At 42.6% G+C, this 12,681-nt stretch overlaps 1 protein-coding gene across 4 annotated transcripts in view; it reads right to left on the bottom strand.

The window, feature by feature from the left end:
- Positions 1 to 12,681, bottom strand: part of LOC122550087 (cAMP-responsive element modulator-like) — a 161,623-nt gene that overhangs the window by 37,992 nt on the left and 110,950 nt on the right. The window contains exon 1 of one of the 4 annotated variants that reach the window (XM_043690642.2): positions 554 to 626. The exons of the other annotated variants lie outside the window; for them this stretch is intronic. Within the exon in view, the coding sequence (XP_043546577.1) occupies positions 554 to 584 (31 nt within the window). The 5' untranslated portion in view covers positions 585 to 626. Of the gene's footprint in view, positions 1 to 553; positions 627 to 12,681 lie in introns of those variants that run through there. 4 annotated transcript variants of the gene reach the window in all.

Here is a 12,681-nt window from a genome sequence, read left to right as displayed (position 1 = left end):
AAGGAGGGAAAGTGCATCAACAAATTCTTCATTTAAGCAACTGCTTCGGGATTTACTGCATATCTGACATTTAATTAACTCACAGCACAGGCACATCATGCTTCTTTAAATTAATTTACACCATACACACACACATATATATATACAAAATTTAATAAGGTAACTTCCTGTTTCAGAATGTGTCATTCGTTCAACATTTAAATTGAAATGTTCGAGGGGACAAATAATAAAAAGAGCTTGATACAAAATCAGGGACATTATCTTACATTTGTACCCAATCAGAAGGTTTCCTGTGAAATGGGAAAATATACTACAAAACAGGACAAATTATATTTTCACTCATTAATACTAATCTGCAACACAACAAAACACATTTCAGTGCACTAAATGAGAAACAATTTCAGCTAAATGCTAATTTATCAAAATGCAAGTATGCAGTGCCAGTACTGAAAACTGAATATGCAAGTTTATCTATTTACTGAAATATAAAGAAAAGGAACTTATCAGTTTTAAATATGTACAAAATGTTTTGTATCTGTTGCTGTTACTTTACCTGTTTCTGTATCATCCTGTGTCACAGCCATGTCTAACCCTTTGCAGATTGCTTATCTCTCTCCACTCACTCTATGTGAAAGGCTCTTAGGCAACATGCTTTTATAGGATTACAATAAGACACAATGACATCAGAGTGACATCAATGTCTTTCTACAACAGCTTTCGAACTGGATACTTTCTACACTGCAAATGTCAAAACTAATAATTTATAAACATTGGATTTAATAACTTTCATTATGCTTTGATTATTTAATAGCTCTTTCTTAGAAGGCAAAGCATGCCTACAAACTCAAAATTTAGTTTAAACACAATAAATATTAAAGAGACTTTTACTCAGATATAATTGCAGCTTTCTGTACAAAGAAAATGCTTTGAAGAAATCTTGTTGCTAATTTCCATTTTTTAGGATTTAACAGTTTTCAAAATTTTCCACAGATAAGAAAATGTTTGCCATATTGCCTCAACGTGACAGAAAAATGTTTGTTCATTTTTAAGAAAAATCTGATATTTCTACCAAGCATAAAATCTATCCGTTTGAGTTTCCTTCCTTTCAGAACAGCTTCCATGATGCTAACTGCAAATTCATTCCTTTTTTTAAGTTCTGACTGACAACCACTTTAGAAGTCAATCAAGACTTAAGGAAAATACATACTAGAATTATAAAGCACAGAAGCAAACCCTTCAATCCAAATTATCTGTGCTCACCAGCTATCTTAAACTAATCTAATCCCATTTGCCAGCAATCAGCCCATATCCCTCTAAACCCTTCCTAGTCATGTACCCATCCAGGTGCCTTCTATATGTTGTAATTGTACCAGCCTCTACCACCTCCTCTGGCAGCTTGTTTTAGACATGCACCACCTTCTGCATTAAACAGTTGTCCCTTCGATCCCCTTAAAATCCTTCCCCACTCACCTTAGACCCAGTGCTCTCTAGTTTTGGACTCCCTTACCCTGAGAAAAAGACCTTGGTAATTTACTCACGTTGAATAAGAATCTTGTGCTCCAAGAACTAGTTGCACCACTAACTAAATTGTTCCAGTCCAGCTAGAACACTGGCATCTACATGGCTTTGTAAAAATGCCTAGGTATGTTCTGCCTACCAAAAGCAGAACATACTCGATTCAACCAATTACTGCCCTGTCAGTCATTTTTCAATCTTCACAGTGATGGAAGAAGTCCTCTACAATGACTCTACTATCAAGTAGCTAACTACTACCCTCTAAGTGACCAGAAGACATAGGAAATAGGCCAGTTGGCCCTTTGAGTCTGCTCCATCATTTAATGAGATAATGTCTGATCTCTGATAATCCTCAACTCCTTTCCTGCCTTTTCCTAATAATTCTAAATTCCCATAATGATTAAAAATCCGTTTCTCTCAGCTTTGATTATGCTTAATGGTCCAGCCACGACAGCCCTCTATCGTAAAGAATACTATAGATTCATTCATCACAGATGCTGTTTACTGGATTACTGAGTGCCAGGTGTGGCTTTTCATCATGTATGTGTCAAAGCGAGGAGTGTTGGTATATCTACTCATGGTGAGAAGTGCGGTCAAGTTTGATTCTGCCCTCGCCTAATTTTCCAGCAGTTACCAAAATCTAAAAAAGCCTTGGTACTGTATTGTGTCTCTAATGACCATAGACATTCGCAACCAATCTGCATATGCCAAATTCCCACAAGCAACAACATAGGAATAACCAATCCATTTTTTTTTAGTTAATGAGATTGTTTGAAGGATACTAATTGGCCCCAGACACAATGGAAACTCCCCTGTATTTCCCCTGTCTAAGCAACAGTTATAGTTAAAATCAGAGTGAGCAAATTTGAAAGGATCTTGACAATCTTGATCACTGAGTGAAGACATGGCAAATGTTTTACAGGGAAATGTACAGTTGAGATTTGGCACAGAATGTCTGTACAGTGTACTGAACTCACACTTACGCACAATTTAGAAATCTGAAGAGAACGTTTTAAAAATAGGACCTTATAAGGCAAGTTTGCTTTTTATTATGTCATTTGATCATTTATGATTAGATTAGATTCCCTGCAGTGTGGAAACAGGCCCTTCGGCCCAACAAGCCCACACCAACCCTCCGAAGAGCAACCCACCCAGACCCATTCCCCAATGTTTACCCCTGACTAATGAACCCAACACTATGGACAATCCAGCATGTCCAATTCACCTAACCTGCACATCTTTGGACTGTGGGAGGAAACCAGAGGAAACCCACGCAGACACGGGGAGAATGTGCAAACTCCACACAGGTAGTTGTCCGAGGCAGGAATTGAACCCGAGTCCCTGGCGCTGTGAAGCAGCAGTGTTAACCACTGAGCCACCATGCTGCCCAGCACTTATCTCCAAGTGAAGATTATGATCAGATCTTTAACTGTGACCTTCTAGGTGTCCAAGTTGGAAATGGGGAAAATATGAAGTTTAAGCAAAAAGAAAGGATTTTGATCGCTATTAGAACATTTAGACACACCCATGCTATGTATAAATAAATAGAAGAGACTTGAAGTGCTATTGGGGGCGTCACAGTGGCTCAGTGGTTAGCACTGCTGCCTCACAGTGCCAGGGACCCAGGTTCGATTCCAGCCTTGGGCAACTGCCTGTGTAGAGTTTGCACATTCTCTGTGGTTTTCTCTCACAGGTGAGGTGAATCGGCCATGTCAAACTGCCTATAGTGTTCAGGGATGTATAGGTTAATTACAATAGTCAGGGGAACTGTTCGAATAAGAGGGGTAGGGGAATGGGTCTGGGTGGGATATGCTTCGGAGGGTCAGTGTGGACTTGTTAGGCCAAATGGCTGGTTTCTGTAGGGAGTCTATGAAGAAATTTGGTTTGAGTAGTATAGCACTAGGAAATTATAGTATAGTGGTAATGCCACTTGACTAGTTACCTTATGGTGGCTTGGATGTAAAGAATTTGTTTTGAAGTATTTATTGTGCACTTCGAACTGCGTTTGCAAAATCCGTAATTAGCATAGTTGTTTCCAGAAGCCAGAAAACTGGGTGAGGCATGGCACTTTGATGCCAATCAGAAATTAAAATTGTGATTGTCTCATCGCAAATTGAGTAGATGCCATAGTTTTATATCATTGCAAGTCCATTTCCTTTTTTTATTTGCCAAGCCCTTTGAGGTGTGACATAGCATGTTTCCTTTACTATTCATATTCCTGCACTGAGTTTTGTTGTAATTTTTTCCAAGGCGGCATGCTGGCTCAGTAGTTTCAGCACTGCTACCTCACAGCGCCAGGGACCTGGGTCCGATTCCAGCCTGGGACGACTGCCTGCGTGGGTTTCCTCCGGGTGCTCCGGTTTCCTCCCACAATCCAAAGATGTGCATGTCAGGTGAATTGGCCATGCTAAATCACCCATAGTGTTAGGTGCATAATGAGAACAGACCCAAGTCTCTCAGCCTTTCCTCATAAGATCTTCCCTCCATACCAGGCAACATTCTAGTAAATCTCCTCTGAACCCTTTCTAAAGCTTCCACATCCTTTTGATAATGCCGTGACCAGAACTATACGCAATACTCCAAGTGAGGCCGCACCAGAGTTTTGTATGCCTTCTTAACAACCCACTCTCTCTCCCCGATTCCCCACCACCACTCTCTCTCCCCCCGATGCCCCCCCAACTCTCTCCCCCCCCACTCCCCCGATTCCCCCCCACACTCTCCTGATTTCCCCACCCACTCTCTCCCCCGATTCCCCCCGAACTCTCTCCCCCGATTCCCAAAGCAGGTGGCAACTTTCAAGGATCTATGTACCAGGACACAGAGATCTTTCTGCTTGTCTACACTACCAAGAATCTTACCATTAGCCCAGTACTTTGCATTCCTGTTACTTCTTCCAAAGTGAATCACCTCACATCTTTCTGCATTAAACTCCATTTGCCACCTCTCAGCCTGGCTCTGCAGCTTATCTATGTCCCTGTGGAACCTGCAACATCCTTCGTCACTATCCACACCTCTACTGACCATAGTGCCATCAGCAACTTTACTAACCCTTCCTTATATGCTCTCATCCAGGTCATTTACAAAAATGACAAACAACAGAAGACCCAAAACTGATTCTTGCAGTACACCACTAGTAACTGAATTCCAGGATGAATATTTCCATCAACCACCGCTCTCTGTCTTCTTTCAGCTAGCCAATTTCTTATCCAAATCACAAAATCACCCTCAATCTCATGCCTCCATATTTTATGCAATAGCCTACTGTGGGGAACCTTATCAAATGCCTTACTGAAATCCATATACACCACATCAAACGCTTTAATCTCATCCACCTATTTGATCACCTTCTCAAAGAACTTAATAAGGTTTGTAAGGCACGACCTACTCTTCATAAAATTGTGTTGACTCTCCCTAATCAAATTCCTTTCTAGATGATTATAAATTTTATCTCTTATAACCCTTTCCAACACTTTACCCACAACCGAAGTAAGACTCACTGATCTATAATTGGCAGGAGTAACTATGACGTTTTGATGCATTTTTGGCACATGGTTTGTGTCGTGCCCCCTCGTTGTCCCCACTGGTAAGCTCATCAGCCTTGGCTGCTGAGTGACAGAATGACTGAGAAAAAGTACGAGACAGCCGTGGTCCACACAGACCGATCTCAAAAAAAAAGAATGAGTTTTCCATGTCCAATGAAGCAGTCTGGCTGGGAAACATACTGGATAAACAATCGTTCTGCAGCCTCATCCACAATTGTGAGTTGTTTTAAGTTGTTAAGTTGTAAATGTGCCTGCACAACACAACTGCCAACAATATCAGTCTCGAGTCAAATCGAGACAGTGATCTTGGGACGATACCTACCGCCCTACTTGGAGCTGAGGCCGGCTATTCCTACAAGGGAGCGGCTCGTCCGGTAGTGGATGACACAGATAACGTTGTAGAAGGAGCCATGTGGGCAGCCCACCCACCGGATGGGATAAGCATAACTACCCAAACCTTCTATACCAAGGATTATCAAACTTCGAAACGGGGCACAGAGAATGAGACTGAAACAGAGACTGATGGTATAACAAACAATGCAACTGCCTTCATGGATGGAGTTGTGATCGAACCAGTCCATGACAGAACATCTGACCGGGAGGTAATAATCGATGAGTTGTTTTGCACGGACTGCAACACCCTGTTCCCCATAGTGAGCCTGTTCAAGATCCACATGATCAAGGTGAACCAAATTAAGAACATCTGAACAAAATTCAACCTGCAACAAAGCAGGAGAGTAACATGCAATCTACTGCCATTACACCAAATGCAAAGGTAAGAAACCCCCTCCAGTGGGGGACTTTGCATGCAGCGTGTGCGACCAGAGGTTTACAACCCAGGGTGGACTTGGTCAACACGAGAGGCATCAACATCCCATTCTATGAAATGAAAAGTGCCTCAAAACAGCACTCAAGGTTAAAGGCAAACCAGGGAGAAGTGATCGCATATGGTCACAGGAGGAGGGAATTAAAAATGAGATTTACAGGATGCAAATTCATTAATAAATCAATCACCAGCATCCTTAAAACAAAAATACTCAAGCAAATCTCAGACAAATGCAGGAACCTTGCAAACACCCTAACGGAGGTCCAAATCCCAAATGATGCGAGCATAACTAATGACTTGCACGAATCGGAGGCAGAGTGTGTCCAGGATAATCCCGATGATGCAAACCCGCGTCAAAGGGCCAATTGCAGAACACCAGCCTCAATCCCTAAGCAAAGGGACACAGATGACCAGCTAACACAAGCTGAGGAGCTCTTGAGCGCAAGGAAAAACCCAGACACTGTAGCTCTCGGGGTTGGTCCATTGGAGAGTATTACCGACCTACTAATGAACAGTAGGAAGAGACAGAATAAATTAAACAAGCCTTAAGAAGGCCAAACCAAAAACGACAAGATAATAAGTGCAAAGAAAAGATGGGCAACACGTAGAGTGCTGTTCAAAGCAAAATTGCAGCTCTACAAAATCAACCAGCGCCTGCTAGCTCATGAGATCATGGAGGCGCTGACCTCATCCACTTGTCCTCTCCCAAAAGAGAAACTGGAGGCATGTTTCTGAGAGAAACTGTTGACACCAAATCAAATATCAGCAAATACACCCCATATACAGAGAATGTAGATGATAGATCCTTGATGAAACCCATAGAGGTAGAAGAGGTCGAAGCAGCCATCAAGGGGATAGACGACCACAGTGTCGCTGGACCAGATGGCCTGAAACTGAGTGATATAAGATCCATTCACGAGGAGGAGGAAACCCGTCCACCCTGACTCTTCTCCCTATGGCGAAAATTGAGCAGGTTCCAGAATTGCTAAAAAAAAGCTGAACGGTCTTGATTTCTAAGTGCAAGGATGTAGACTGCCTGAAAAACGTCGACAACTGGCGGCCAATAACCATTGGTTGATGCTGCTACGACTTTTCACAAAAATAATGGCAAAACCCCTCAGTGAAATTGTCAAAATTAACAATAGACAAAAAGGGTTTCTAGCAGCCACTCCCGGGTGCAATGAAAACATTGTTAACCTTGAGAATATAGTTAAGGGAGCAAAGCATAACTGCAAGGACCTCACAGTAGTCTTTGTTGAGCTGGCGAAAGCATACGACTTGGTTGGGCACAAACTACTACTGAAAACATTGCAAACAGCACATCTTCCTAAAGCCTTTGTAGGCCTGATCAAGGATCTCTACACAGGCAATACAACCATGGTAGAAGGGAACGGTACTTGTACCACTCCAATAAACATTGAGAGGGGTGTGAAGCAGGGCGACCCACTCTCACCAATATTATTTAACATTGCTCTAGATCCTCTGACATGCTCTCTAGAGAAGGCCAACTCAGGGGTCACCATGCCCTGGGTGGCAGAAGAGTCAACTGCTCAACTTTGGCCTTCGCAGATGACATAGCCCTTCTGAGTGACTTTCACACCAGTATGGCGAGGAATCTAAAGCTGCTCCAGTCATATTGTGACCATAAGGGCCTCAATATTAACATCACAAAGATGAAGGGCTTCCACTTCACTTTAAAGAGGAAGACCTTCCGATATAATCAGTTTGTTAACTGGAAGCTGCGTAATGAACTTATAGCTTATATACCCTCAGGTGATACTGACAAATACCTGGGTGCCTGTATCAATCTGTGGGCAGGTGTGTCAGAAGAAGAATGGGAGGAGAGGCTTTAGACATCAGTGAAAGGAATACAGGCAGCATCACTCCGACCAAGGCAACGTCTGGAGATCCTAAAAACGCATGTCATCCTCAGATTGTATTTTAATTTGATCCTGTCCAAAGCATCTCAATGCATACTCTTAAAGCTGGACCATATCATACGAAACGCCATGAAAGAATTCCTCCAACTTCCACCTCATACCGCTGACAGAATCCTGTATGCCATCAATAGGAACGGCGGTCTAGGCATGCCGAAACTGGAAGTGCAAATTCCATCCATGATTGTCCGCAAACGCAAGGCACTAGAAATGTCCAAGGATGTGATAAAATGGGCCTCCATTCAGTATAAAGAAGAATGCAACAGAAACACCGTTGCAGGACTCCCGAGAACTCAAAGACTCAACATCGGCGCCCAATCAGTTTTTTAAAGTTCTTGCCTAATACCGTCAAAATTGGCCTTCCTCCAATTTAGAACTTCAACTTTTAGATCCTTTTCCATCACTATTTTAAAACTAATAGAACCATGGTTGCTGGCCCCAAAGTGCTCCCCCACTGGCACCTCAGTCACCTGCCCTGCCTTATTTCCTAAGATTAGGTCAGGGGTTTTGCACCTTCTCTAGAAGGTACATCCACATACTGAATAAGAAGATTTTCTTGTACACAATTAACAAATTCCTCTCTTTTTAAACCGTTAACACTATGGCAGTCCCAGTCTATGTTTGGAAAGTTAAAAACCCCTACCATAACTACCCTTGCCACTTGGATACAGAACTGGCTCAAAGATAGAAGACAGAGGGTGGTGGTGGAGGTTGCTTTTCAGACTGGAGGCCTATGACCAGTGGAGTGCCACAAGGATCAGTGCTGGGTCCACTACTTTTCATCATTTATATAAATGATTTGGATGTGAGCATCAGAGGTATAGTTAGTAAGTTTGCTGATGATACCAAAATTGGAGGTGTAGTGGATAACGAAGAGGGTTACCTCAGATTACAACGGGATCTTGGTCGGATGGGCCAATGAGCTGAGAAGTGACAGATGGAGTTTAATTCAGATAAATGTGATGTGCTACATTTTGGGAAAGCAAATCTTAGCAGGACTTATACACTTAATGGTAAGGTCCTAGGGAGTGTTGCTGAACAAAGAGACCTTGGAGTGCACGTTCATAGCTCCTTGAAAGTGGAGTCACAGGTAGATAGGATAGTGAAGAAGGTGTTTGGTAATGCTTTCCTTTATTGGTCAGAGTATTGAGTACAGGAATTGGGAGGTCATGTTACGGTTGTACAGGACATTGGTTAGGCCATTGTTGGAATATTGGTGCAATTCTGGTCTTCTTCCTATTGGAAAGATGTTGTGAAACTTGAAAGGGTTCAGAAAAGATTTACAAGGATGTTGCCAGGGTTGGAGGAGTTGAGCTATAGGGAGTGGTTGAGTAGGCAGGGGCTGTTTTCCCTGGAGTGTCGGAGGCTGAGGGGTGACCTTATAGAGGTTCACAAAATTATGAGGGGCATGGATCAGATAAATAGATAAAGTCTTTTCCATGGGGTGGGGGAGTCCAGAACGAGAGGGCATAGATTTAGAGTGAGAGGAGAAAAATATAAAAGAGACCTAAGGGCCAACTTTTTCACTCAGATGGTGGTATGTGTGTGGAATGAGCTGACAGAGGATGTGTTGGAGGCTAGTACAATTGCAACATTTAAAAGGCATCTGGATGGCTAAATTAATAGGAAGGGTTTAGAGGGATATGGACCAGGAGCTGGCAGGTGGGACTAGATTGGGTTGGGATATCTGGTTGGCATGAACGAGTTGGACCGAAGGGTCTGTTTCCATGCTGTACATCTCTATGAGTCTATGACTCTATGGCAAGAGATTCAATTTTTTTAGTAACCACTGCTCCCGTGCTCGACAACTCCCTCCATGCCTGACCGGTACATACTTATTCAAGGAACAGCTACTGCAGGCCCTTGATAAGCTCCACATTTCAATTGTGCCCATCCCCTGCAGTTTCCTTCCCCATCCTATGCATCCTAAATCTTGCCTAATTGCATCGTAATTGCCTTTCCCCTAGCTATAACTCTTGCCCTGCAGTATATACCTATCCCTTCCCATTGCTAAAGTAAACATAACTGAATTGTGGTCACTATCACAAAAGTGTTCACCTACCTCCAAATTTAACACGTGACTGGTTCATTACATAGTACCAAATCTAATGTGGCCTCTCCCCTTGTTGGCCTGTTTGCATTACTGTGTCAGGAAACCCTCCTGCACACATTAGACAAAAACTGACCCATCTAAAGTATTTGAACTATAGTATTCCCAGTCAATATTTGGAAAGTTAAAGTCCCCCATAACAACTACCCTGTCACTCTCACTCCTATCGGTAATCATCTTTGTTATCCTATCCTCGACATCTCTGGAACTACTCAGAGGCCTACAGAAAACTCCCAAGAGGGTGACCTCTCCTTTCCTGTTTCTAATCTCAGCCTGTACTACCTCAGTAGATGAGTCCTCAAATGTTCTTTCTGCAACCGCAATACTGTCCTTGACTAACAATGCCCCCCTCCCACCCCCACTTTTGTTTTACCATTTTCCCTGTTCTTACTGAAACATCCAAATCCTGGAATCTGCATTAACCATTCCTGTCCCTGCTCTACCCACGTTTCTGAAATGAGCACAATATCGAAATCCCAGGCTGCAAGTTCACCCACTTTATTCCAGATGCTCGTGGCGTTGAAGTAGACACACATCCTGCTTGTCAGTGCCTTCTTGCAGCCTTGAAACCTTAGTTCTGACCTCACTCCTCTCAACCTCCTGTGTACTCGGATGACAATTCTGGTTCCCAAACTCCTGCTGAATTAGTTTAAACCCACTCGAAGAGCATTAGCAAATTTCCCTCCCAGGATATTGGTACCCCCTTGGTTCAGATGAAGATCGTCCTGTTTGTAGAGGTACATCAATATTAAGGAGCTGGTGTTGAAAACATTTTAAGGTAGTTAACTCCCAGGGACTGATGGGATCTATCCTAAGATAGTGAAAGCAGGCAAGGGAGGAGATTGCTGAGGCCTTAACACAGCTCTTTTTTTTCTATTTAGCCAGAAGGTCCCAGAAGACTGAAGACTAATTAAGAGAAATAGTTAAGTCTGTTCTTTTGATCAAGATAACAGGGACAATGCAGTAAGCCTTACATCAGTGGTAAGGCAACTATGGGAGAAGATTCTAAGAGACAGGTCTTACTTGCATTTGGAAAACACAATTGACTTATTGGATATAATCAGCATGGCTTTATGCAGGGAAGTTCTTGTCTTTCAAACTTGGTTGAGTTTTTTGAGGAAGTAGCAGGGTAAGACAGCAGATATGGTCCACATACGACTTTATTAAAGCATTTGACGAGATTGGTCGGTAGGCTGGTCCAGAAGAGCAAATTGGATGGAATCTATGGTGAGTTGTCAAGTTGGATACAAAAATGGCTTGACCATAGAAGATAGAGTAGCAGTGGAAGAGTGTTTTTCTGACTGAAGGTCTGTGACTAGTGGTGCTCCACCAAGATCAGTGCTGGGGCCACTGTTGAATGTAAATATGTAAATGATTTGGATGAAAATGTCAGTGGTCTGATTAGCAAGTTTGCAGATGACACCAAAAAAATACAAGTTGTGGATAGTGAGGTGGGATATTAAAGGATGTAGCAGGATATAGATGAGCTGGAAAGTTGGGCCGAGAAATGGCTGATTAATCCAGACAAGTGTCAGGAGATGCACTTTGGGAGGTCAAATGCAAGAGGAAAGTATATCGTACAGGGGCCAGACTATTAGGAGCATTAATATACAGAGGGATCTTGGGATCTAAGTTAATAGCTCCCTGAAAGTCGCAACACAGCAGATAATGTGGTAAAAAGGCATATGGCACGCTTGCCCTCTTCAGTTGTGGCAACGAATCTAAAAGTTGGCAAGTCATGCTGCAACTGTAGGAGGAAGTGCTGCAACAAGTATGAGACTTTGGTCAGGCCACGTTTGGAATACTGTTCACTTGGATTTTTATTTTCCTATAGAGCATTTGAGGCTGAGGGGCAACCCGATAGAAATATAAAATTGAGGGGCGCGGATAGGGTGGACAGTTGGAATTTCTTTCTCAAGATGGAAATGTCAAATGCTAAGGGGCCTGGTTTAAGGTGAGGGGGGAAAAGTTTATGAGAGATGTGCAAGGGCAGGTTTTATTGTACACTGAGGTCAGTAAGTGCCTGGAATACGTTGCCGGGGAGGTGGTAGAAGAAGATCCATTAACAAAGTTTAAGAGACATTTAGACTGACAAATGAACAGGCAGAAAATAGATGGGGAGGGACCATTTACAGGCAGATAGGATTAGTTTAGAACAGCATTATGGTTAGCACAGACATGATGGGCCAAAGAGCCTGTTCCTATGCTGTACTGTTCTCTGTTCTATGCTTGGGGTCATGCTGAGCACAAAGATTGTTATTGGAGATCAATTATGACAGTTCCAAGACATCAATGTAGGAGCTTCTCAAGATAGTGCCCAAGGATCAATCATCTTCAGCAGCTTTATCAATTACCTTCCCCGATTGTACAATTATCAGAAACCTGTGATCTTATAATGTTCAGCACCATTTGAGACTCCACAAATACTGAAGACTCCATGTGTAGCAAGGAATGACAACATTCAGAGATGGGCTGATAAGTAGCAGGGTACATTCAAGCTACAGAACTGCTAAACATTTCCAACAAGAGAGAATTGAATTAGTTATCAATAGCGGGAGTACTTTGATCAGCTTTGGGGCCCTTATCTAAGGAAAGATCATCTTCTTTGGTTGTACATTAAAGTTGAGGATGATGTACATCCACTCCAGGCAGACGGGTGACAAGTGACTCTTACATTTCAGTGGGTATGTTGCATTTATTTAGGAAGGCTTTCTGGGTTTGTTGTATTGTTTCTTCTGCCCTCCAAATGAT

The sequence above is a fragment of the Chiloscyllium plagiosum genome, unplaced genomic scaffold (genome assembly GCF_037043375.1).
Source record: "Chiloscyllium plagiosum isolate Xiang-an unplaced genomic scaffold, Cpla_swu_hap1 HiC_scaffold_5, whole genome shotgun sequence".
NCBI lineage: Eukaryota > Metazoa > Chordata > Chondrichthyes > Orectolobiformes > Hemiscylliidae > Chiloscyllium > Chiloscyllium plagiosum.
Note: the sequence above shows the minus strand (reverse complement) of the source record. Positions and strands in the feature narration are given on the sequence as shown.